This window comes from Pezoporus occidentalis, unplaced genomic scaffold (genome assembly GCF_034315485.1).
Source record: "Pezoporus occidentalis ecotype Australia unplaced genomic scaffold, CSIRO_AGI_Poc_V1 ctg93, whole genome shotgun sequence".
Lineage (NCBI taxonomy): Eukaryota > Metazoa > Chordata > Aves > Psittaciformes > Psittacidae > Pezoporus > Pezoporus occidentalis.
The window spans coordinates 5,987,713-6,014,514 of record NW_026916294.1 but is presented as its reverse complement, the minus strand read 5'-3'; the positions used below and the strand labels follow the sequence as shown (position 1 = coordinate 6,014,514).

The following is a 26,802-nucleotide window of genomic DNA, read 5'->3' as shown; positions in this document are numbered from 1 at the left end:
TTCCCCGTGCTTCTGGCTGGATGTCTATATCTGAAAACTTCTGTAGCCTTTTTCTGGTATAAACCAAAACTTCAATCCCAATTGGCAAATTCTCTTTTTTTTTTTCTGTTGACAGATGATGATGTACCTGCAGATATGGTTGCAGAAGAATCAGGTCCTGGTGCACAAAATAGTCCATACCAACTTCGCAGAAAAACTCTTCTACCTAAAAGAACAGCTTGCCCTACAAAGAGCAGCATGGAGGTAACTTGCTTGTTTGATTTTATATAATTGTAAAGTAAACCTTACTGGTTTAAGAACAGCAAGAACAGTACTTTTCATAAGCCACCTGATGATTGAACTGATTCTTATTTATAGGGTGCCTCCACTTCAGCTACTGAAAACTTTGGTCACCGAGCTAAACGTGCAAGAGTATCTGGAAAGTCCCAGGATTTATCAGGTAATAACTTTTTATACAATAAAGGGGGTGGGGAAGAAGGGGTGGAGACATCACTTAACTTCACACACCCACAAACCACCCCCAAACTTAGATTTCCTGTCTGTCCTCCAACCAAGAAACAGCAGTGAAAAAACAACTGCAAACTTGTTCTGAACTTCAAACTTGGAAGGATGAATTTAATCTGATATTTAGAATCTGATCCTTTAGTGTGGCATGTTGCAGGCACGTTGGTTTGGGTGTTTTTGATTTTGTTCTGGTTTTGTTTGGTTTTTTTTTTTTCTCCTTGGAATGCTGTGTAGATGTATCCAACCTACTGTTAGAAGCAGTAATGCTGCAGTGGTGCAGCACTCTGACTAGGCGTATTTACTGTTTCTCATGTTGATGTGTTGTTCCAGTATATTGTTTAGAGGTAGTTTCAGTGTGTCATTAGAGCACCTAATTGTGGAGAGAGGGAGAGAATTTATGTGTGCTTGTAAGTAAAAAAAACTACACATACTTACTGATAGATAGTAATATATATATGTACATTGTATAATGAGCACATACGTGCAGTACATGCGTATATAATTATATTGTGTGTGTGCATGCACATATGTATATTTATACACACACACACACATACATAGACATACATACCCTACTTGTTCTCTTTTTTTCTGCATCATTTTTTCACTCTCCGTTTCTTTTTGTCTCCTGACACACTCTTTAGTTCCAGGAGATCTGCTGTCACTCTTCCCTGGAAAATCAACACCAGCTCTTGCAAACTCCCATTGATGTGGTTTCTGTTGCTTTTCTTGTTTGTTGTGTTGGAGGTTTTGATTGTTTGTTTGTTTAGGGTTTTTTGGTTTTTAGTCCATGTCTCCCTTAACTTTGTGAGTTAAAACTGAGCAGCTGGCACAAGGCTTTGGTCCATTTTGATTGCTTCTGTTGAAGTCTGTTCTTTCTGGCTTCTCACCCTCTCCATAGCTTAGATTTTCTCTTTCAAGCCCCCCATTAACTCTTATAATTTCAGCAACTGTTCAAGAATCATCTCAGATTTATATCCTTGAAACAACCAGAACTAGCTGAACATCAACCTGTGCCATTCTACTTATAGTTTCATTTCCTGATTTGATACCTGAAGCCTTGTGCAAACTCGCCTTGTCATAGACTCAGTTTCTCTTGCTAGTTCTTAGGGTTTTTTTTCAAGGTCATTCACTTTTGATGTGTTCTTCCTTATGCTTGTACTCATGTTCTTGCTTTAGAGAAGGTATGTGATTTGACTTCTGTGGTACAAATTGCAGGATGAAAGACATTGATTTCCAAAGGAATTCTCCATGTTTTGACTGCACATTCCTTTTGTTACATTCTTGAGTTCATGTGGGGAAAGACTGTGGGGGCTTCTCCAACATGGAAGTACCAGAGGAATTGTAATCAATGATTTATTTTTATTGTACTTTTAAGATTGTATTCAAACCAGTCGCAGTCTAACAAGAGTGTCCTTCTTAACCCATTTTCTATTAATCTCTTTCCCCATATGAAGAATGGTTATTTTTTATTTTCCCAATTGAGTTCCAGAAGTAATCTTCTAAATTTGTACAGGTATCGATTGCAGTGAGATTTCCCCATACACACACAGTTTTTGTTAGCCTAGATAATGATAGCTGTTGTGACTGAGTTGTAAGCATGAGACTTTCTGGATTGCCACCAGTGGAGATTGTATATTGTCATCTGGAACATACAGCTGCTTTTTTCAGAACTGTGGATGAAATGAAAGCGTGGGATTAGAAACACAGGATCGTGTTGGTGGAGAACCGTTCCTTCTCACATGGACTCTGAGTTAAGGAAAATTTGGGTGGAAATGAGAGATGGAGTCAGTTAGTTTCCAACTGGATTGGAGCCAGTAGCTGGAAAAACAGAAGACTATTCCTTATTTTAGTACTGATTTCAGAATTACTGCTGCTGAGAGTTGCCATTTCAAATTGTAAGGGGGGGGGGGGGGGAGGGGGAGATATCAGTCTCTGATACTGTCACAAAGAACACATTAGAATTTTGAAATACTGATGTGTTTTTTTTTCCTACCATTTGCAGCTCTGTCCTGTGATTGGCAACAAGTTCTTCAATCCTGAGACAGAAAGATCAGTGAATATACAAGAATCTTGATGGGAAAGCAACACATAGAAATACAGGAAAGAGAAATTTTAGAATACAAAAAAATACAAAAACCAAAAATTTAGTCAAGAAATAGATATGATGGAGCTGTGCTGCTTGCATCACAGCTGACTGGTAAACCTCCAAAGTCAGCATTTGTTAGACATCTGTAGAAAGCATTTACAACATTTAGATCTTATTGATCCAAATATTTGTTTCATATGCTAATACAGTATTTATTGATTTACAGAAAGATTGCAATTCTCTACACTCTGACAGTTTCCTTACATTATCTCAACTGTAAATATATGCTTCTGCTTACTGGGATATTTCAGTCTTCACTGCCACTTGTCATTCTAATCCAGGGTTTTAATCATTTGATGTACTCATCCTTTTTGTTTATTACTGTGTAGGTTCCTTCCTCTCTTGCTTTAAGATCACTATATTTGCATAACCATTTTATACTGGGCAGTTCTTGCAGACTTAACCATCTTTGGCAGGCTTCAGTTCAGAGATGATTTCTTTCTTTTCTCTGAACTACAGAGTTTCAGTGGATAACTGAGAACCCTGAGTTACTGGATCACTCATAGATTATTCTGTGCATTAGATACATGCACTGCTCATAGGTCAGAGAACTTAATGCCTTTTAAATTTATATTTTTCTTTTCCTATTGATTTACTCAGGTATTTTTCCCAAGAATACTGCATGCTGTATTTTCTGGCATATTTCTACTTCTTAATAAGAAAGTATTTTTACTAAATGCCTTCTTATGGAATAAAAGCTGTTTGTCTCAATCTTCTCCATTAAAATGGACATAAAAGTTACCACTACAAGATATAACTTACAGTTTGGGTTTCATGAATGGCATTCTTGGTCTTTGTACAAAGAAGGTAATTAGCTTTCAGGCAGCTTTTTCTGCACTTTGTCTTGGTATTACTGTCACGGATTTCTGTCTGTTAAATGGTCAGGATTGAAACTGAATTAACTTCACACATATCCTGTGGAAACAGAATGACATAACCAGTTGTGGTTCTGATTTTCAGTTATCTAGTATATTAGCACTTTATCATAAATCATAAATAGTTCAACTGTTAGCATCTGTTAGGGCAAAGGTAAAGATTGGTGATTTTATTTTTATTCTTGTCTATTTTCAGCACTTGGAAAACTGACAATTTTATTATTATTTTTTAAAAGTAAGAATATGCATTTATATGTGTTTAACCTTCACCTTGTCAATAGCCATGAAACTGTCAGGAGTAGCAGCACATAAAAGCTTCTGATTTGATGGCCAGATAAATGTTTAAACCATTTTGGCTTATTTTCGTAAGCTGGCTTCGACAGATTATGGAAAGACGCCCAAAAGGTGAAGTGTGAATGTATAAAAGAAAAGCGTGACATTCTCTCTTGGACCCAGGTGGTATTCAGGACTTCACATTAAGAAGCAAATTAGTTTTTTGTCAAATGGTACTGGAGAATTCTACCTACTAATCACTGTATCGGTGGTTTGAGTGGAGGAATCTTAAATCAGCTACTGCTTCTGAATTGATTAGAAGGGCAGTTTCAGTCCCTCATTTCTGTGGATTTTGGATAAAGGTGGGTTAGGATAGCAAGCACCTCTAAAATCATTGTCTTCATTTTGCAAGCAGAGCCTAGGCTTCCAAGTAAATACAATTCAAAAAATTGCTGGGTTTGGGAGACCTTATTCTGGCTTTATCTTTCTATTTATTATAATTGAAGAAGTTTTTTGGCACTTACAAGGTTAGTCCCTACTCTTTGTTGTAAGGAAACGCATCTGGGTTTCAATTTCTCTCTTGAGATGGGGCCTCGATACCATGAACCACTGAGCTGTGGGGGGCATTACACTAGTGAACTTCCCCTTCAATAAAAGAATAATCAAGGTCCTAACATATATAAACTTAAAGGAAGAAAAATTTCGGCAGTTCATTTAGGAAAGTAACTGAGTGTCTTGGGAAGATCAGATTGTATGCCTCAGGGTTTGTGCGTTAAAAGGAGAAGACAGGTTGTGGAAGGCTTTAAGGATTTACTGCCTTGCATTCACAGTATCACATTTCAGCTTGTGAGACAGTAGAAGACTGTATCTCCACATCGACTTGGAAAGCTACTGGAAAAAGATGAATTCAGAAGGAATGTCCAGTTAATCCTGTTACACATTTCAAGGGTTATTAGGACTGTAGAATGAATTGCTGCTGCTTGTTTGACACGGGGAAGAACCTTTATATCTTCAGTGGAAAAGGACCTTTTAAAGCTAGCATTGATCATGTGCATAAGACTTTTTTGGTGATACCCGGCCATGCTCACCTCGTGGACTCCTGGTATATGGTCCCCAGACTTTGGGCTCCTCAAGTGTCTCTTGAGCATGAGGCCTTTCCAGACTACTTGCTCTTTATTCATTTTGCTGACTTCCTCTCTTCAGTCTGGCTTGTTAGATCCTGAAGGGAACTATCTTTGCCAGTTTCTGGGCATTCATTCCTGTATCCTTCCTTGTGCTAACACTTCTGTAGCTTGCAGTGAGCTACAACAAGGAGCTGATCCAGAAAAAAAAATAGTTTAGGTGGATAAGGATGAGGAAAAAAGGAATCTGTTTTACTCTGCCATGGTCAGGGCTGCCAACTTAAAAGATACTTTGGGAGCTCATAGCTGTGGGCATGTGGAATAGTGACCCTCATGCCTTTTGTACAGTGTAGCTTTTTGTTGAAGTGGGCTGTACCTATAGCTTATGACTGTAAGATGTATTACTGTTGAGAGCAGTCCATTAGATAAATGCCCTCCTAACATCTTAGGGGAAATCAGTATTTGTGAATCACCCAGGTGATGCTTGTATAATGTATCTTGTACATGTACCGCCAAGGTGATGCTTGTACAATGTATCTTTGTACATGTACCACCAAGGGAGTTCAAGGGTCTTGGGAAAACACGAACTGCAGATGGGGTTTCCCTATATGAACTCTCGTATGTAGAGCATGCATGTGCCCAAGAGCAGGGCTTTAACAAAGCACACTCACGTTGCCACACAATACAGGAACAGTTTCCTCAGACCTCCCTCAGGACATACGTCTGGCAAGGCTAATGCTGCTTCTGGCTTGGATTTTTCATTTTAAAAGAGAGCGTAAATGGGAGTAGGTGGAAGAAGGAGACTTGAACTGTTGCTGGCTACTGGTTTCCTGCATCCCAAAAGATGTTCTCTTTCCTTATGTGCACTGAGGGAGAAAAGGAGATTTTACTAGTAGCTTTTTGAGATAGTCACTATTTCTGAGTAAATTCTTTTGTGTTTGAAAACATTTGCAGAGATGTTGATGTTGGGATTAATTATTGTTGCTATTGTCACAACAAAGCTAATAGTGAGGAGCCAGTAAATCTGGAACATACACAGTAGCCTTCTTAATGTCTGCCATTGTATGCACATTGATTCCTTCAATAGAAAAGGTGGACTAAGCATTTTTGAAAGAAGAAGACTGTAATTTCTACTTGAATCCAGAGTCAACTGTTTGCCTCTTTTATGCCTTAGCTTTAGGTGAAAATACACTTCAAAAATCAAAAAAAGCTGCTTTGAGGCCGTTGGTATTTTAAATGGGAATCTTTCAGATGGCATATTGGTGGTCTGGTTTAGTCAGAATTTGGGCTGGTTAAATATGTCAATGATCTTACATCGATTACTGTTCATTAGCAGCACCTGCAGAGCAGTATCTTCAGGAGAAGTTGCCAGATGAAGTGGTTCTAAAGATCTTCTCCTACCTGCTAGAGCAGGATCTCTGTAGAGCAGCTTGTGTGTGTAAACGCTTCAGTGAGCTGGCTAATGATCCCATTTTGTGGTAAGTGAAATGCTATTGTTCATTATCTTGAGGAAAAACTAGATGTGCTGCATGAAATGTCAGTACAATAGAAAAATTGGTATGTTGGTTGCAATTAGCTGATATAAAGCCAATTGTATTTTAATACGTCTGGCTTACTTCAGTGTTATTTGTAACTTAGGAATGTCTGGTTATCTGTGTGAAGCAGTAAAACTTTTATTTCTCTTGTAGTGTAGATACTAGTTAAATAATGACTGTCGTAAAAATCAGTGAGGCATTCCTTCAGTAGCCACTTTCCTTCTTCCCCCCTCTTTAACCTTCTTCAGGCTTCTGCGGGTATTGTGTTGCTGCAGAAGAATCAACACATTTCTTAATGTTACATGCAAGTTTTGCCTAGTGTTACTTAGATTGCTTGTTTGGTTTGGTTTAATAATTGGATACTCAGACTGGTTCTTCCCCCATATGAATCCATCTTACCCATGGGTTATTGAGAGCTTGGAGAAATGGGATCTGAATTAATATTTTTTTATAAGGGAAAAATTAACACCTGTTTCTTAGCCTTTTATTTTTATAAAGAATAAGATTTTAAGAATAAGAATAAAATTTCAATATAACATGGCAAAAATGCCTTCCTCCCCACCCCCTTCTCTCTTTTCCCTCTTACTGTCCTAAAGACAGTTTTGGGGATGTCTTGTCAGATGAATTACAACTACTGAGATTCAGTGCCATCCTGTAAGTCTGGTCTTAATGTCAGCAGGCTCAGGCACTGCTATTATTTGTATTCTGGCACTAATTGAAAGAATCCAATTGCTGTGTGCTATTTTCTTCTTTCTAAGCTACTGTAATGTGTCCACTAATGAACTTTTTGGAATACAGGGCATAAGTTTGTTCTCTGTGAATGCATCGTTATTTTTTTTCCAGCTTTTTTTGGCAAGGTGAGAAGAGGTGGTGATATAAGTTTTGTTGTTCTTATGCTACTAGCTTTTCTAAGTCTTAAAGTAATGCTGAAATTAATGTACAATTAGAATATGATTTCTCCAGTGTAACTAACTAGTTAAGTTTCTCCATGGCAATTACAATTTGAGAACTCTTCTGCTTGGATCATGAAATACGTGCCAGGATTTTTCTTAGAAGTACACGGAAGTTGGTCTAACAGGAAAAAACAATGTTTTGGAAGCATTTGGTAGTGATCTTGGTCAAATTTACTGTCACAAACTGGCAAATACTGTTGAGAAAACCCAGTTTTTAACATTTGATGTAGATATTAAAGCAGAATAGTAATCAGAAATATGCTAATTTTCTTTTCTGCTTGACACTTCTGCTCAGGAAAAGATTGTATATGGAAGTATTTGAGTACACTCGCCCCATGATGCATCCTGAACCTGGAAAATTTTATCAGATTAATCCAGAAGAATATGAACATCCAAATCCCTGGAAAGAAAGCTTTCAGCAACTGGTAACAGTAGCATTCATTTATATTCCAATTTAAAGATGGTTTATACAAGAACCCCAGCTTTTGAAATATGGCTGATTAACAGTAATGATTTCAAGTTTAGTCTTTAAGTTGATGGCACTGAGGTGGTAGGGAGAGATTCTTGTGTTATGCAATAGGGGGATATCTGAAGTTATTTCATGGTTTGAGGCACACTTTAGGGGGAGACACATCACGGTAAAGTGGACCACTTGAACATCCAGCTCTTCTATGTCTTCCTCATGTTTTACATTACTGAAATTTTGTGGAAGAGATTGTCATGGTCTGTGGTTTGCAAATAAACTTTGAATATATTGTTGCTGTCATATATTACTAAACTAGTGTGCGTGCTGGTTGTCAGATTCGTATGCATTCCATAGTAAACCAAACAGTATATTGATAATATCACTTAGGCTTAAATAGGGATTTACAGCTGATGTGGCTGGATCTGAACAAGTTACCTTTAAGGCATGTGATTGAACCTCCAGTCCAAAGTCTCAAAGGTATTGTAAAGAAGGCTTGGTGTAATATCTGAAAAACATAAATAAGGGAAATATGTATCCAGGTGCGTATATTATACAATGCTATGTGTGACTGGTTAGTAAAATTCTGAAGCTTGTTGAGGGCAAGGTTCTTCATTCTGTACTGCATCAAAAGTGAAGGTATAGGATTCTTTTTCCTTTGCCATAGAATTGTAGTTTGCTTTTTGTGGCAAGCTGCTAGAAAATCAAAAGATGGAAATAAGAACATCTGCTGTGGAGCAGATAAGGTACAAGAGGCTTTTTAGTCACCTCAGAGGCTTGTGGTTATGTAAGTAGGTTAGCTTCTTGGCTTAGTCAATCACTTAGGCTCAGACTTTTTGTGATGTTGCCATTTCAAACTGAGTGCCTAATATGGGAGGTCAGAATACTATCCTTAGTCCCTGGAACAAACTGATACCAGCAAATGGCTTATGAATTAGGGAATTAGTAGATCTCTTGTTTGTGGACTCAGATCCACCTGTCTGCAAGCTTATAAACTATTTTCCTTGTTTCAGTACAAAGGAGCACATGTAAAGCCAGGTTTTGCTGAACACTTCTACAGTAATCCTGCGAGATACAAAGGAAGAGAAAACATGTTGGTATGTTTCTAAAGCAGTTGTTAAGAATATTTCTATATCTTTGCATATATACTTCCCTGTAAACCTGTCCTTTTTCTTCTAGTATTATGATACTATTGAAGATGCTCTTGGTGGAGTTCAAGAAGCTCATTTTGATGGTCTTATCTTTGTTCACTCTGGTATATATACTGATGAATGGATATATATAGAATCTCCAATCACCATGATCGGTGCAGGTATTTAATCTTTGTCTCAAAGTATGACTTGTGTTAATTATAACCTTAATTACAAAGATATTCTGGTTTATTAAATATCCAGTATAAATGCTCATCTTTCTTCATCAGCCTAATAAGTATTTTCTGTACAAGTGTCACAAACTAAAAGGTAGGTGATGCTTCAGATTGAAGTACCATTGTCTGTGTGTTAGTTCTTGGAATAACCTATTTACCGTTTTATTTCATTAGGATTAAAAAATGAATTTGTCAGGAAGTATACTGAGTTACATGGCTGCAGTTGAAATTTTCAGGTGGCTCTTATGAAATTTGTTTATATATAACCTATCGCCCAAGTAGAATCCAGCAGTGGGAGCAAGCTGAAATTAGTATCTGTCCCATTTTCCTTCAGCATCTTAATTCCATCTTGAGGAAGGAAATGAGAGCATCCAGCTGAAAGATTCTGAGACAGGAAGTTCTTTTCTCTGTTCTCCTCCACAAAGGAGAACCTTTGTGGAAAAGGAAGTGAGACTTTTGGAATAGGAAAGATTTAGGAAGTTGGTGTAAGCTAATACATCTGGATAAAAAATGTGGTGCTTGTGGAGCTGTCTGCTTTTCCTGTCCCCACTCTGAGCATGGTAATCCCAGTAGCATGATAGCATGGTAAGAATTTCAACTGTCTTAATGTCTGGTACACACCTAGTTTAAGGGTTCTCAGACCTCTTGCTCCTGTGGTAACCTGAAAGTTATTTTGCTCCCTGCTTTTTCTGAGATACTGTCTGTCTGGGTTGGGGTTTTTTTGTTTGTGTGGGGTTTATTTGAGATGGTGTGTTGCTTTTTGTGGGGTTTGGGGGTGTTGTTTGTGAGGGTTTTGTTGGGTTTTACTTGGTTTTTGTTTCTTCCAAGTCCCTCTTTTCAGGTATCTATCTGTTCTGAATACCAGCTGCTTTGTTCTTCAGCAAGCTTATTCTGGCGCTTGCCTGGGTTTCACAGCCTTGGCAGCAAGAACAGTTTTGAGCAATGCAGTCAGATTGTTCCAGTGTTAGCCTTAAAACTTGTCCCTGCAGATCTGCAAGGTGCAGCTGTGTTAGTGTGTTAGTTTGTCAGTTCATGACTACATTTCTGAAGCTCATATCCTGAACTTCCCTACTTACAGTGCTTTGATTTGTGCTGTGGAGACATTTTGGAGCACAAACTGGATTCCTTTTGGGTGAGACTAATGTGAGACATGTTCCTGGAATACTCTTATTGCTCTCTAGTAGTTGGTGTACATTCAGTCAGAGGGACCAGGCTAGGACTTGTCCAAAGTCAGTGTCTCTTCTACCCTCCCTGTCCTGCAACACATGTGATGTGGGTCTGACCCACAGGACTACTTCACTCTGTAGTGCCACTCCTGTCATGCTGCAGTGCTTCCTAATGCAGACGTGGCCTTAGACAAATAACAAAATAACCCCAGCATCTGTTTTCAGATGACAGTTATAGATGCCAGTACAAACAGGGCAAGTTGTATTCCTGAAGTGCTTAAAAATCCAGAAGAAACTGGATCAGCACTGACCTAGGATATAAAATTTCTCTATTACTTCATGGAACTTGAAACGACATGTTTGATATCTGGTTGAACTCCTACATGTTCTCAGGCTCCTTTTAAGTTTTGAAAGGCCCTCTGCTTTCTCTTCCACTGGAATTAATTAAGTTATTCAGGAAAAACAGCTATTTTAACTACAATTCTTTAAAAGCAAGGGATCTGCATTGTGTATTTTTGTAACAGAAGAGCTGTCTTGGGGAACAAAACCTCCAAGAGGAATCCAGAAATGCTAGATGTATTTATATTTGTTTCTGGCACTGCTGACTCTTCACTTCCTCAGACTTTCTCCACTGAATGGTGAGTGACACTGTAGAGGGAGTCAATTTTCATTTGTCTGGAAAAGAAAACAAATTAAAGTGAACCACTAAGACTTGGAGAACTTCCTCTTCTCTCTTCACTCTGGCATGCTTTTCAGAATGGTGGGATTAAGGCAGTACCAAATCTCTCCGCAGTTCTACTCAAATGTCTTTAATAGTTTCTTCTGCTGACCTCTGAAGAAGCACACTATTAGAAATGGAGTTTTGCATACCCCGAGCTTTCAAAAAGCTTCTGCTTTCTCATATTAGTAAAAGTGTTCTTGCAGAATAATGCCTGGTATTCTTGGTTTGTTGTTCTATTGAAATTTGGGGTTATTTATTTCTTTCCTTTAATACGTAGGATGTCAGATTGCTACAGGAATACAAGCCTTACATGGAGTGCTTGTCTCATTCTAGATACAGTCTCTCATCTTAATAACTGAGTTTCAGCAGTTGTACTGACACGTGTCCCGATCTGAGAATCTTTATTGAATATGTGTGTTTCCTGTATTTTTGGGGGACACAGATTTCATTTCTCTCCCCCCCTTTATTTTCCATTTGACTTAAATAACATGCAAGTGAAAAAGGGATTATCAAAGGATGTTCTAAGCAAGAAATAAAAACACTAAAAACAATTAGAAGGATTATGGTAGTTTTAAAGGTAGAAAAATCTAAAATCAAGACTGTCATAATTAGGTGTATTTCTTACTTTTGAGTGCCGGAGAACTTTCATATGCCTGAACTTTAAGTGTCTGTTGTGCATCTTTGAATAGAAAATTACATTTTAGTCTAGTTTAGGGCTTTGTTCTTTGCTGTAGATGTTACAGCCTGCAAAATCTAGAAGGGTCTCTGTGTTTTTTGCCTGATACGATTGAAGAGGGGCACAACTGTTTTCTTCAGAAGCTAGTTATTTTTCTGTTAATGCACAGAAAAGTGAAATTGTTCTATTCCTTTTGAGGAATAGAAGAATTCTGAGGCAACACCCAGTTAATTTTTAATTCTTTAGGTAGTCCCTTATTACATGTTTTCTGTTGAATTATTTCTAGTGCGAAGTGAATAGTGGTATGAAGCAGAGCTAGACTACCTTAAAATATTTGCAGCACTGCAGTAATGAAAGCAGAGATCTGCCTTTTAGATAGTGAGAACAAGCTGGATAATGATGTAAATGTTGCTTCATTCTGACTGGCACCTTTCTGCCCGAGTGATAAAGAACAGGACATACCACTTGTCTGTTGACACTAGTACAAACAACAGAAAGATACCTGCTCATGAGAAGTCCTGTGTGTGGGCTCTTCAATAAAATACAGAGTTTAGGGTAAATAGCTGGTCACATTTACATTGGTGAGTCTCAAGTTGGGAATGATTGAAAATTGCTATCAGGTAATTTATCTGCTATAATATTTTTACATTTCACATATTGAGGAAGGCTTCTTCTGGCTTGCATATTTAATGTGCAGTTTTAAACTACCTTGCTTGTGAATGAGTATTGTTGAATTTATACTGATGTGAGACCGTTACCTTGTGCTCCCTCTTCTGGCTGTTGCATACCAATGTCAACGTTTCCTTCCTTTGGATTAAAGATAAAGAATAGAGCAAAGCCTGCTATTAATACAGGAAATCAAATTGCAGATCATGGGAACTTGCAGAGAGACCACTTGGAAACCTTCTGTACATTCAAAAGTATAGTTCAATCTAATTTTGTAAGATTTTCCTTCTAAAGAATGAGGATATCAATTCAAAACTCCGAATCTTACATTTGAGGAGGATGGGGAGGTCAGTTGTAGGTCATGGGCAGATTCCTAAGTAGTTCTTTAAATTGCTTCAAATTAGTTTTGGAATGTATGTATTTAGCTTTTATTAAAGGGTGTAGAGTACCAAAATAAATTGAACTTAGTAGCAGAATTACAGTGCCTCTAGGCTGGTATCCATGTTTAAATTGGTAATTCAGTTTGTGATAAAGAGTAGCCAAAACTAGCTCTGTACAAGAGGTTTTTCTCCTGGTACTAGGTACTAAATTGGTGCAGGATTGTCTTAGACTAGTTTCTTCATTGTCTTCGAAACTTTGTTTTAAGGTTTTTCTGACAAGAAGACTATTTATGTGCCAGGAATACTGTTTTTTTCCTTTGTTGTTGTGGACAGAATCTGTAACTCTTAAGGATTTCTTTTCAGTGGCATAAACTGAGACTTAATAAATGTTGTCTTTACAGCGCCTGGAAAAGTAGCAGATAAAGTTATAATAGAAAACACTAGAGATTCCACCTTCGTTTTTATGGAGGGTTCTGAAGATGCCTATGTTGGATATATGACAATCAGGGTAAGAATCCCAAACTTCAGCAGAGCTCTCAATCATCTCATTTTCATGCCTGTGCAGTTAAATAAATGGTACATTGTTGTGTTGTCTTCCTTTTTCAGTTCAACCCTGATGACAAATCTGCTCAGCATCACAATGCACACCACTGCTTAGAGATCACCGTGAACTGCAGCCCAATTATAGATCACTGTATTATTCGAAGTACTTGTACGGGTTAGTGGGCTTTTTATTGTTTGTTATTAACACTGTGTTTCAAGTTCCCAGACTAACCAGGGCAGCAGCACACAAATCGATTGTGATCATTCTTGCAACAGTTCATTTTTTGATGCAGGTGTTTAATACAGGTCTGCAAGCAGTTTTTGTGTGGAAATGGTGTTATTACAGTGACTGCTTTGCATCTAAGACCTTTGTGATAATCTATACTTGGTCTTTTTTTTCAATGAGTTCGGGCTCTGGGCAGTTAGTTTAAAACCTGAAAAGTGACAGTTCATATAAACTTACCTGGTTCTGACATAAATACAGTTGTAGCTGCCAGGAGAGAGCACTTGAAGGGGACGCACATGGGGCTTTCACATTAGGTTCATTGTAATATGCGCTATTCGGTTTGATGGCATGAAACAGTCATGAGCTGTAACTGCTAAGTTCACTTTCCTGTCAAGAGTGGAATGATTCAACATACTCAACATACGAGTTTCTATACAGGCAGAAGAAATGCAGTGTGGAAAGTTAGACTCGTTTCACCATCTGAGATAATAAAGAATTTATACCGCCTGATTAGGAAAACATTGGTAGTCCAGATTCAGGAAAGAAAGGGTTAGAGACAGTGGAAGTAAGGGGCTGGGTGGCATTTCAGTCATTTGGCAGGAGGACATGGGAATTGACAGTCACTGCATGCACAACATGGCAAGTTTAATGGATTTGAACACAACCAGATGAAATGGAGGTATGGGAGAATTAAAGTACTGTCTCTTTGCATGGAAATGGCAATATGAACTTTATATACCCAAGTTCAGCTAGTGAAATGGAGTGGATCAACATAGCAGGCTGTGTGTAAAGGTTAACATAGCTCAACATAGAGGGAAGACAACAAAGGAGATCATCACTGAGATAACAAACCCTACACTTCTCTGGTATGAACTTTGGAGGGGGGAATTCTGCAGGGAACTGTAAAAAGAATGGTGGAAGGACGTCTCATCTGTGCCTTGCAGAGGGAGATGTGCTCTTTCTTGGAGGTTTCAGGCTATCAACTACACTTTCGGTCAAGGCAGCTCTGTGCTTCGAATTGCCATCTGTTCTATTGGAGGCATAACAGCTAATATGCAAAAGTGCTAAAAAAAGAGGAACAAAGGACAGCTAGCTGCTCTCAGTATCTTGAGTTCTTTATTTAATTCTAAATACTGGGAAATTGAAGTATACAAGGAAATGCATACTATTGGTTCCTATGTATCAATACTGGAGACCCTGATAACAAATGAGAAGAATTAAACTCGTTTCTTGGATCACATTCAGCTTCATTATAAAAGGAGTTTGAAGAGCTGCATGGCTTCATATTGAAACATGTGCTTATAGACAAGCTAGCAGGTCCTGATGTTTTTGTAAAAATTGTTTATCAAAATTAAGCTTTGATTAATTTTTTCATGCCCACTTCCTTATGGAAGACTGTTTCTGAGAATTTTGGATTTTTGCCCTCTTAAGTACTCTGGATTTCTGAATGTTTGCTGCATTGAATTATTGCTCTTCTTCTCCAAAATTAAAATTTCTGGTCCAGTTTGGAGGCTGTGTGTAGGCTGTACTATCATCACATATTGATTATTAATTTACATTGACTTTTTTAATCCTACCAAGCCTTGCTCTAACCTACTCAGGAAGTACTGGGTGCGTGTAAAAAGGGAAGAAGAATGGCAGCCTGCCAGAAAGGCTGTTTCCAATGCCATCTCTGAAGTATTGATCCATAAGCATTCACAATTTTCTAGCACATGCTTGATACCCTTCCTGTAGACCTGCAAATTGCATTAAAGCACATTTTTACATTGATATATGTAATACGGGAAGATTTGAGCTATGTAAGTACCAGTGCCTTGCCAGTCCAAAACATCTTTGAAATACTACTGAATAAAGTTTTAAATGCATAGTTTAAGTGGAAGATACTGAGTCTAGAGGTTCTGTTGCTTCTACTGGAGAAGAAATCTGTATTAGTCCTCACCTTGACAGATAAAAGTAGTAGTGGATGGCAATGCGCCTTTTTTTCTTTCCTAAGTATTGCTTAAGTGTGTGCAATCATTATATTCTAAGTAAACAAAATAAAGCTTAAACCAGTAATACATGTGCTTGGTATTCTAAAAGGACCAGTTTCACATGATCAGTAATAAAGACCAGTTGAAGTGAGTCAGAATACAGATTGCTTTCATTTAAATAAGCAAAATGTGAGGGAGGAGTGATGTCAGCACACCACACCAGGAAAGTGTGGGACACCACCAACACACATACACCCCCTGCTACGCACACTCCAACAAAGTACTCTTCCTACCCCCTCAGGAGAACTTGATAAACAAGACAAGATCTAACGTCTGTCTAGAAGAAACTGCTTGTGTCTTAACTTGGGAAACAAAGCGAGTGAGAGCAGGGATGCTAATCCATCAAAGAACAGAAGAATTTGAATGGCAAAGTATTGTGTAACTTTTGTTCCATATTTAATGAGAATAGGCAGGAATGATAAATGTGTTCATACCCTAGAGGGATAATGAAATATGTTCCACTCTTGACAGTAACCGTGGCTGAGGTTAAACAGCTGTAAAAAAAGACATTCTAAAATGATGCAGGAGTTTAGAAAGAACTGGCCAAGAAATCTTCTGGGCTCCTATTACGTATCAACAGTAACTTGAAACCCGGGTGAGATGGTGTATGTCCTAAGGTGGAGAACAGTGGCACGGGGGAGATTAAGAGGGATGAAGTATGGCAGGTAGTTCTGCTTACTGCTCCTGTGTAGGATAAAGAGGTAGTAAAATTTAGAACTGAAAAAAACTCGTGTATTTACATCAAGTTATAATGGTTACATCACACAATCAGCAGTTTTGATGACTGACTTTGACTAAAAGAAGGTAGCAGTCCTGGTATGATTGCATACATCCTTGAAAAATACTTGACTGCGGTGTATTGTGCTTTAAGAGATTAGAGATTCACAGAATTACCAGATTAAATAGATGAAAAATACTTTCAGGGTAAATTTAAATGGCTTTTTTTGTGGCTGTTTCAAAGGTGGCTTCTTGACTTTAAGCCATTTATCAGTGGCTTCCAGAGAAGAAATAAAATGCATATTGATGAGGCTTGTAGACAATGAAGACTTATGGCTGAGGGTATCTAAATAACCAGGAGTATGTGTTGCTGCCTTTTTGGAAGGTATCCTCTCAAACAATATTCACGTTACTGTGAATAAGTGTGAAGGCCGTTATATGCACAACTTGATTTTATTCCTAGTTTTGAAGGATAAATCTCTCCTGCAAAGCTGGAGAATCTTGGGAAAAGCTTAAAGAGTTGTGGGTAAAGATCTAAATATGAGCCCTCCTGTAGTTAATTGGCTAAAAGAAGTGATGTGAATCTTAGTTGCACCAGTGGGAATACTGAGCAGAAGTAGAGAGACCGAATTACGCCTCTGCTTAGTCCTGCTTCAGAGTAAAGTGCTCTTCCCTTGTGTCCATAGCAACATGTGGAAAATTTAGAAACAGTTCCATGAAAAGTCCTTAAAGCAGAAAAATGCGTTTGTCATGAAAAACATACTGACTGCAATTTGTGACTTGCATCAAGGAGAAGGCTGAAGGACTAAATTGCTTGCACTAAATACGTACATGCATTGGGCATGGCGTACACGAGTATAAAGAGAACCAGGAGCCGGGTACTAAAGCTAGAGGAATTCAGATAAGCAATTAAAAAGGACATTAACAGGATAGCAACCCTGTCACCAGCTATTAAGCTTTATGGTGGTTTCTCAGTTGTTGGAAATGCTCAAATCAAAATTAAATGTGTTTCTAAAAGATACACACTGAAGTTCCTGTTACTAGAATTGAAATAGGAATTAATTCAGGGAATCATTATAGATTGTATTATTCATAAGGTCAGACTTGACAATCAAAATAATTTCTTTAGGATTAAAAAAAAACCCTCTGTAAATGAGTCTATGAATTATTAAAGCACAGTCTTTGTGGTTCTGTGCTAGAAGGTAATATGAAAACTGACTAATAGAGCATGTACTGGCTTGCTTATGTAGTAATGTTTAATTGTGGATAAGGTGTGTGTTAAGTAGGCCAGATAAACCAGGATGAGCTCTGACCTTTCTGAAATCACCATGAATCCACAATTTGTTTTTAGCGGCTGTAGAATTTAATGTTTTCTTATTTGATGGAGTTCAGGGAATTGAGCTGACCTGATGAAGCCTTAAGCAGTTCGAGTCCTTGATGCATACAAAGGGTTTATTTTCTGGGTGATGGTATGGTAGCTAAAATGATCCAAGGAGCTTTGTAATTCAGCTGGCAAGAGACCTGTTGGTTTCTGATGCGTATGTAGTTTTGTACTCGTGATTGTGTTGTTTGTATCCTGCTCATCTTTAGATAGACAGTGTGTCTTTGTATGCTACAGAAATACTATCTGTTTGGGCCCTTGGAATTACGGGGTTAGGAAAATTTGAAGGGAAGTAAAGTAAGGCAGTAAATACAGAATTTTATTGTGTTTCTGTTGTCCTTTGGTGTGACCAGTCAGTATACAGTCAGACTAACACAGAGAAATAAGTGAGTGACAACTGTCATAAGCATGAATCAATATATAAACTGTTGTCTATTCTGGCAGTCATATGCAGGTGCCCCTTGCAGAGGGATTTTAAACCAGTTCCTACCTCGGTTTCTGCCTCTGCAAGATGATGACATGTGTTTTCTGCCTGTGGTTTGCAGTGCTTTGGCGCTGTGCACGCCGAGTCCTTTTGAAATACCAGTTCACACTAACTTTTCTTGCAAAAGCACTGCCAGACTATTTATAAATACACTCTGCTTTGAAGCTATGGTAACTGTGCTGTTTTCTTCCAGTTGGCTCTGCAGTATGTGTTAGTGGCCAAGGAGCTTGTCCTACTATTAAACACTGTAACATCAGCGACTGTGAAAATGTTGGACTTTACATTACAGACCATGCGCAGGTATTTTTCAGTATCAGTTTCTTTACTCTGATAAAATTGTTTGCTACTGGCCTTGATTCCTGTTTTAATTTCCATCTTTATTTCCTAGGGAATATATGAGGACAATGAGATCTCCAATAACGCATTAGCAGGGATTTGGGTTAAAAACCATGGAAATCCCATTATCAGACGGAATCACATTCACCATGGACGTGATGTTGGCGTTTTCACTTTTGACCATGGCATGGTAACGTACCTGTTTTCCTTTGAAGAAAGAAATATAGATGCTGCATAGCTGATTTTCCCTGTCATTGAAGAAAGTTTCAAAAAAGATGCTTTTACATGTGACAGGTTTTTTAAAATATGCCTACTGTTCTCTTACCCTTCAGTGGATAACTCCACTTTAAAGACATTATTAGCTGAAAGAGGTTTAAGAAAGGGTTTTGCAGCTGATTGGCAGCCTGTTACATCAAATTATGTTACAGTGACAAAATACCTCTTGAAATAGGATGTAAATGGTGGGCTTACATTTACACTATCACTGCATTCCTTTTTCTTTGAAACAGAATGAAAAATAAGGTGCTGGATTTAAAAATGAACTAAAATGCTCTGTGGAGTCTTAGTCTTATTTTCACATTAAATCTCAAACAGGGTATGTCCAGCTTCTTTGGGAAGAAGACTTGTCTAGCATGGAGTTATACTGGAATTTTAACATGGAATTTCCTTGCAGAATTCAGGCCTTCTTCCATAAAAAATGTTTTGGGTTTTGTTTTTTTTTTCCTGTGGGATGAAGGCGATAAGTTCCGTGTACCAATAAAGTAGCAAGTAATGACTTTGCATAGCCCTTGAAATAAACAAAGTTTTTTTGCCACTGAAATTATTGTTATTATTATTATTATTCCCTGAAATTGGTCAAGGCCAGGTTGGACAGGGCTTGAAGGACAGGGTTGCTACCCGGTCTAGTGGAAGATGTCCCTGCCTGTGGCAGCAGATTGGAACTGTATGATCTTTAAGGTCCCTTCCAACCCAAACCATTCTATGATTCTGTGCTTTTATTTGCTGATATATTTTAGGGTAATATTGTGCATGTCATCTGACAGTGCCAAATCATTGTTTTTCCTGCTTGAATGACAAAGTCCCAGCTCCCTCCACCCAGCTGGCAAAAATTAGTGGTTTTCTTCTAGTCACTGTTAATATGGCAGATCTTTAAGGATGCTTTCCATAGAGTACAACAGCTCTTGGTTCTCAGGTCTAAGAAATCATGAAAGGAAGGTGAGAGACTGGCATGTCTGAGTCAAGACCTGCTGGTCAAAATAAAGGCAAGAAGGAAATGTACGGGCAGTGGAAGCAAGGACCAGTATCCTGGGAAGAGTACAGGGACTCTGCCCAGTTGACCTCAGGGATGGACTCAGGAAGTCCAAGGCACAGATGGAGCTGAGCTTGGCAAGGGATGCAGAGAATAAGATTGGCTTCTACAGGTACGTCTGCCAGTAAAGGAAGGTCAAAGAAAGTGTATCCCCTCAATAAGCAGGACTGTCAAACTGGTAACAACAGACAAGGAAGGAGAAGGCTGAGGTACTCAACTATTTACCTCAGTCTTCACTGGCATCCTCTCTTCCCGCACCTCTCAAGTGGATGGACTGGGGAGCAAAGTCCCTCCCACTGTAAAAGAAAACAAGGTTTGTGATCATCTGAGGAACTGGAACATATGTAAGTCTATGGGACCTGATGAGATGCATCCCAGAGTCCTGGGAGAATATGCTGGTGTAGTTGCCAAGCCACTCTCCATGATATTTGAGAAGCCCTTGCAGTCAGGTGAATTCCCTGTGACTGGAAAAGGGGAAACATTGCACCCATTTTTAAAAAGGCTAGAAAGAGGAGCCTGGGAACTGCCAGCCTCACCTCTGTGCCTGGGAAGATGATGGAACAGATCCTCCTAGAAGTTACACTAAGGCATATGGAGGATAGAAGAGTGATTCAAGACAGCCAGCATGGCTTCACTAAGGGCAGGTCCAGGTCCTGCCTGACCAGCCTAGTGGCCTTCTATGGTGGAGTGACTACATCAGTGGACAAGGGAAGAGCTACACATCATCCACAACATTGTCTACCATAAGACGTCCTCATCTCCACTCTGGTGGGAGGGTTGTTTGGTGGATGAGGAATTGGTTGGATAGTTGCATCCAGAGGGCACAGGTTAATGGCTTGACATCTAGATGGAGAATTAGTGACAAGTGGTATCCTTCAGGGGTCTGCATTGGAGCAAGTACTGTTTAATATCTTCACCAATGACATGGTGGAATCGAGTGCACCCTCAGCAAGCTTGAGATGACACCAAGCCGAGTGGTGCAGTTGATGCACCTAAGGGATGGGACGCTATCCAGAGGGAGCTGGACAAGGTTGAGAAGCGGGCCCATGTGAATTTTAACAAGGCCAAGAGAAAGGTCCTGTACCTGGGTCGGAACAACCCCTGGTATCAGTACAGGCTGGGGGATGGAGGGCTTGAGAGAAGCCCTGAGGAGACGGATTTGGGGTTACTAGCGGATGAAGGGCTCGACATGACCCAGCAGTGTGTGCTTTCAGTCCAGAAACGTATGCCGGGCCACATCAAAAGAAGTGTGGCCAGCAGGAGGTGATTCTGCCCTCCAGGTCTCATGAGAACTCACCTGCAGTGTTGCATCCAGCTCTCGAGTCCTCAGGATAGGAAAGAAATGCACCTGTTGGAGCAGATCCAGAGGAGTCTGCAAAGTTAGAGGGCTGGAACACCTCTCCTGTGAGGAAAGGCTGAGAAAGCTGGGCTTTTTCAGCCTGGAGAAGGTCCAGGGAAACCTTATTGCAGCCTTTTAATACTTAAAATAGGCTTATAAAAAGATGGGGACAAACCACAGCAAGGGTCTTTTGTGCTAGGACAAGGGAGGATGTCTTTAAACTAAAAGAGGGGAAATTGAGACTGTATATAAGGGAGAAATTTTTTATGATGAGAGTGGTGAAACATTGGAACAGGTTTCCCAGAGAGGTGGTGCCCCACCTCTGGAAACATTCAGGGTCAAGTTGCATGGGGCTCTGGGCAATCTGACCTAGTTGAAGATGTCCCTGCTCATTGTAGGGGGGAGGGTTGGACTGATACTGCAGAATTTGATTATCTTGCGAAAGTTGTTGGATACTGCAGGACATGGATTGCCTATGACTTTGGTGATAGGGAATAACAAACTGTATTGTTAGCTGCTTTGGAGGTTTTACTTCTAAAGGTGCTGTAGGTAAATAGGAACCTCTTTGGTGCTGTGCTGCCGCTGTAATGAAAAACTCAGTGTAACAGACTTGATCTCAAAACACTGCTAAGAATGAGGTCAACCAAACCATTGCATGTTTCATGTACTCTGGGAGCATATTCCCCTCCCTGCATTTTGGTCCTAGCCTTACTTCCTGACACTTCTGGTCTAGCTATGGCTAAATACATGCTAGGCCTGTTCTTTGGCAAGACCACCATACTTAGACCTATGCTAATGTTATATCCACAGATGTTCTTTGTGAGTAAATGTCTTCTATCATCTAAGTAGTTTTGCTGGTAGATTGTACTTATTCCCTGAGAAAGATAAGTAATACTTGTAAAAATGCAAGCATTAGCCAATAATGGCTTAGACTAGCTGAGAAAGATGAGTCCCAAGTCACACTTCTGCAGGCGTAGCTTGGGTGTAGACTGGACTTCTGTTCTCTCATTTCAGTTTTCTCACTTTTTATCATCTGACCTTTGGAATCACTGTTCCTTATGTATCCCTCATGTATTCCATCTTGCTGTCACCACCCCTTACCCCCCCCCAAAACCAGCTTGTTCAGAGATCTAACGACAGCAAACATTAATTTCAAACTTAGTCATCCGATGTTTGCTCCGAGGAAACTGTAGCTCACCATTTTGAAGTAATGTTATTCCTAAATAAAATGTTTATTAATTCAGGTACTAAATTGCTTTAGCTTTCCTACTGAACTTCTACATCAGGGTTTTCTACAGTGTGTTATGTGTTGGGGGACTGTTGATTAAGTCTCAGATGCCTGTTGAATAGAATAATAATTTCTCGTAATAAGACATTCCTTTGGGGAAATAAATTTCCATAATTTTGATGAATGATTAATGCAATTATAGCTAATATATAACATAGCAAAGCTTTCAGGGAAGAGGAAGAAGAGAAGCAGCTGGTTTTTAAAGATCAACATTTTTAGCCCTGACTGGGTGATTTTAGGTGCACTAAATTGTGGATCTTTTTTTTCCCTTTGGTGTCTTCCTTCCCTTGTAAGTACTTGTTCTATTGCTTTAGTTCTAACCCAGACCTGGTTGGGTTCCTGATGAGTGTTGGCAGGCTAGAAAGAGAAAATCCACTGTGGATAAAATCTAGTGAGGCTTTTGTCCCTACTACTGTAGATGTTGTTTGGCTATTTTGCAAAGAGTAGTGTCAACATAAGATGTTATGTCTTTGTTTTACATTATCTCATTGTCTGGACACTGCCACTGCCTCATTTAAGCTATATTGTATCAGCCCTCCTAATCAGCTTCAGTGGATACATAGATCCCTGCACCCCTCCAAGGCTTACACAGGCTCAAAACATTGATGAAGTTATTTAAGCTACAGACAACTGGTAAAGGAGCGTGCTTCAGTAACTCCTGGAGGGAAGATGTCTGTATGCTTGAGGGTTAATTGGAAAGTCTGGCTAGGAGCTGCTTCTTGGTGTAAGCACTGAAGTATAAATATTAAATGTGTGAGTATTGAAATATTAAAAAATTAAAAAGCCAGACTGAATTCACTTGATTAATTTTAAATACGAGTGTATTTGAACTGTTTTCTTACCAGTGGAATGCCTGTTCCAATGCTGTGAGCAGTGTGATAGCACAAGCAAAATGAAATAGAAATAAATGTTTCCTTTTTGTTTAAAGGAAACACTAACACATTAAAGAGAACATGTGAGTAATATGTCTCAGCTGCAAAAATTAATGAAACCTTTCTTAGTCATAAAGTCCTTTGAAAGATTCCCCCCTCCCCTTCCATCTCAAAATCTTCTTTTGGCAGTGTCCTCTGTTCTGCATCACACTAGTGATGAAGTTGATGAGATGGCATCATTGGCAGTATTTACACCCTCTTGAGTGACATGGTATCCTTCAGATACAAATGCTACTTATCTAAACAAAATCATGAATTTTCTGTGTTCACTTCTCTCACTTCCCTTCTGTTATTTTTGAGGGTGGCTTTTTTTCCCCCGTTGCTTGTGACTGTGAAGTGGGATAAGTACATTCCAGTGCCAAATTCCTGGCCTACACGTTCTTTTCCCGTGGGTTTTTGTGCTGGAGTGCTGCCTTTGAAAGGTTCAGGAGTGCTTTGTTTTTCAGTTTCATGCTCTCAGACTATTCTTTGTGTTTGGATACTTGTAGAAACTTCACCTCTTATTTCTAAACTGGCAATCTTCTGACGTTTGCCTTTGTGCTTGTGCCAAACATTTAGCAAGCAGGCATCAACACTGCATTGGCAGCCCTCAGTGCCCTGCACTGACCTCTCGTGCCAGTTGCCTAAGACAAGTTAGAAGCATTTGTCATAAATTGTATTTAGTGGTTGTATGCAAGCAGCAGAGGAGTTCCAGTTTATTGTAAGAGTAAGCATAGTTTTACAGTTTAAAGCTGAGAGGCATTACACTTGTTCAGCCTGGAGAAGAGAAGGCTCCAGGGAGACCTTAGAGCAGCTTCCAGTGCCTAAAGGGGCTGACAAGAAATCTGGAGAGGGACATTTTACAAAAACATGTAGTGACAGGACAAGGGGGAATGGCTTTAAGCTGCCAGAGAGAAGATTGAGGTGAAACATTAGGCAGAAATTCTTCCTTATGAGGGTGCTGAGCTGCTGTCACAGAGAGCCCAGAGAAGCTGTGGCTTCCCCATCCCTGGCAGTGTTCAAGGCCAGGTTGGATGGGGCTTGGAGCAACCTGGTCTAGTGGAAGGTGTCCTTGCCCATGGCAGGGGGTTGGGACTGGATGAGCTTTAAGGTCCCTTCCAACCCAAACCATTCCAGGATTCTATGAATTACACCTGCAGATAGTGTTCAGACATGGTCTCAACAACTGCAGAATTACAGTGGTTTTAACTGAATCGGCTCAAGGTCAGCAGTTCAGCTTAAGCTGACCCTGCATGAGGTGGACTAGGCTTTTTAATGCAGTTTCTCCTCATTAATATTGAATGTTACAGCATTTTACCTCTCAGAAAGCCTTGACTTTCTGACCCAGCATTCAGTCTTATTGGGAAATCTGAGATATAGATTTATATTTTTTAGTTCTGCTAAACTTTTGAGGAGCATTTCCTTCACAGAAGCTTACAGCAAATTCTGTTTCTACTCAATCAGCAGTCCTACTTTTTTAGGAAGGTGGAAAGCAATAACTTTGAAGGCTCCGTTTTCTATTTTCTGATGAAATTAAACTTGTACTGTGCTGTCAGGTGATGTTACGGTATTCTGGGCCTTAGTGGCAGAGTACAGTTCATGTACAGGTACTTCTGTTCCTCTCTGAGGTTGAGTATTATGTAGATACACTGGGACAGAAGCAAAGGAGCCTTCTTTCTCTTCTACTTCATTTCCAAGCAAGTTTAAAGGTTACACAGTGTATGTATTGTTTTCAAGAGTTAAAAGGATTTCTTGCATGTCTTCTTCCTGTTAAATAACAGTGCTTGCTGAAGCTTGCAGAGATGTTGCTGACCACATGATAAAATCTCTGCTGGTTTGCAACTTGACGTGGAATCTGAAACGGCTGTGGTGAAGCACATCTGAAATACCTCTTCTCCTTCATCATGTTGCTGTAGTCGCAACATACTTGGCACTCAAGGGGAAGATGATATGTGAAGTAATTAAAAAGATACTAAACCAAGTATAGTAATACTTTAATTGAAATGATATATTCCATTAAGAGGATTAAGCTCTATACCGAATAGTCGTATTACTTAAGTTTCTCTGAAGGCTTCATTTTAAGTGAAAATGAGGACAAGGAAGCGGTTCCTTTTGGGATAAGAAGTCCCAAAGGCTGCCTGTTGACAGGAAGGTGTGTTTCTGAGATCTCCTTTAGATTCCCCTGTCTCTCTGAAAACATCTTGACTCACTCTGAAGAAATCTAATCCTAAATCCTTGAAGAAAATACTTCCTGGATATTTACAGAAAGTAGATTGTTTCCTTTCCATTTTGTTTTATTTGTCTCCCAGAGGGGCCTGGGGAGCAAAGCTGTGCACACTGATAGTATGTTTTTTGGAGCATGTTTAATCAATGCACTGTCTTCCCTGGCTGCAGTCCTCAAAGCAGGAAGAAGTGCCTGCTGCCTTGATTTCCTCATTGAACTTTATGTATGTATATCTGCTTGTTTGTAATCCAGATACGTTTGATGAAATCCCTTAGCAATACTGCCCCACAGCACATAAGTAAGAGTGCTTTCTCCCTAGACTGGCAGTAACTTGAGTAATTCCTGGGTGGTAGGTAGTAGAAACTCCAGGACTGAGGTGCTTTTGGTTGTAGGTCATGTGAGTACAAACGCTGGAATCCAGTACACTGAGCAGTAGGAGGAATTGTGCTTTTCTTGTAGTTTGTAAGTAAAACAAACCTCACAATTAGCAAGACTAAGTAACCAACTGAAGTGGCTACAGGAGAAACAGTATTCAGGCAAGATGCCTATGAGGTTGTAAAAGACCAATGGAAGTTGGGCCCCTTTCCTTTTCAGTCAGATGTTTTACCTATACACATTACCAGTTCAGTAAACATCTAATCTTTTGCATCATGAGGACTGATAATGCTAAAACTGTGGCTGGAATCATACAGATAGTTTATACTATAGATGTCTATCTCTCTCTGCTCTACAAAGCCATCTTGGAGAAAAGGAAAAAGTAAGATTGATTCATGTTGGTTTCCAGCTGTATGTTCTTGGATGTAAGGAACAGTGTAGTTTTGTTGGTTGTCAGCAGCAGAATAGTGCTCTAAATGTCACATGTGCTGCTTTTGGTCTTGCTCTCCACAGCTGCCTGCTGGAGATGGTCTGGGTTAGAGCTTTCCAGAACTTGCATCCAAGCCATGCACAAATTAAAACACATTGCTTAGTGATTGTCCACACCATCTCCAATAAGAGATGCTTCTTCTTTTTCAGTTGTTCCGTTTCTCTTCTTTCAGTTGGGAAAAATGGGCATATAATCCCATTAAAGTTCACCTCAAAGAATAGGTTGAATTTTAGTATGAAAGTGTTCCAAAACTGTGTCAGAAAAATGGTCTGCCATTTGCCAGATGAATTTTCAGATGGAC

The 26,802-nt window shown here is 39.3% G+C and overlaps 1 protein-coding gene across 3 annotated transcripts in view; it reads left to right on the top strand.

Annotated features, from left to right (window-relative positions):
• FBXO11 (F-box protein 11) overlaps positions 1-26,802 on the top strand; it is a 76,856-nt gene that overhangs the window by 40,171 nt on the left and 9,883 nt on the right. For 2 of the 3 annotated variants that reach the window (XM_062605856.1, XM_062605858.1), the window contains exons 2-11: positions 116-243; positions 358-439; positions 6,256-6,400; positions 7,706-7,835; positions 8,887-8,970; positions 9,053-9,185; positions 13,250-13,356; positions 13,455-13,566; positions 18,423-18,529; positions 18,618-18,755. In XM_062605856.1, coding sequence (XP_062461840.1) covers positions 116-243; positions 358-439; positions 6,256-6,400; positions 7,706-7,835; positions 8,887-8,970; positions 9,053-9,185; positions 13,250-13,356; positions 13,455-13,566; positions 18,423-18,529; positions 18,618-18,755 — 1,166 coding nt within the window. The remainder of the gene's footprint in view (positions 1-115; positions 244-357; positions 440-6,255; positions 6,401-7,705; positions 7,836-8,886; positions 8,971-9,052; positions 9,186-13,249; positions 13,357-13,454; positions 13,567-18,422; positions 18,530-18,617; positions 18,756-26,802) is intronic. The other variant, XM_062605857.1, reaches the window with a different exon arrangement.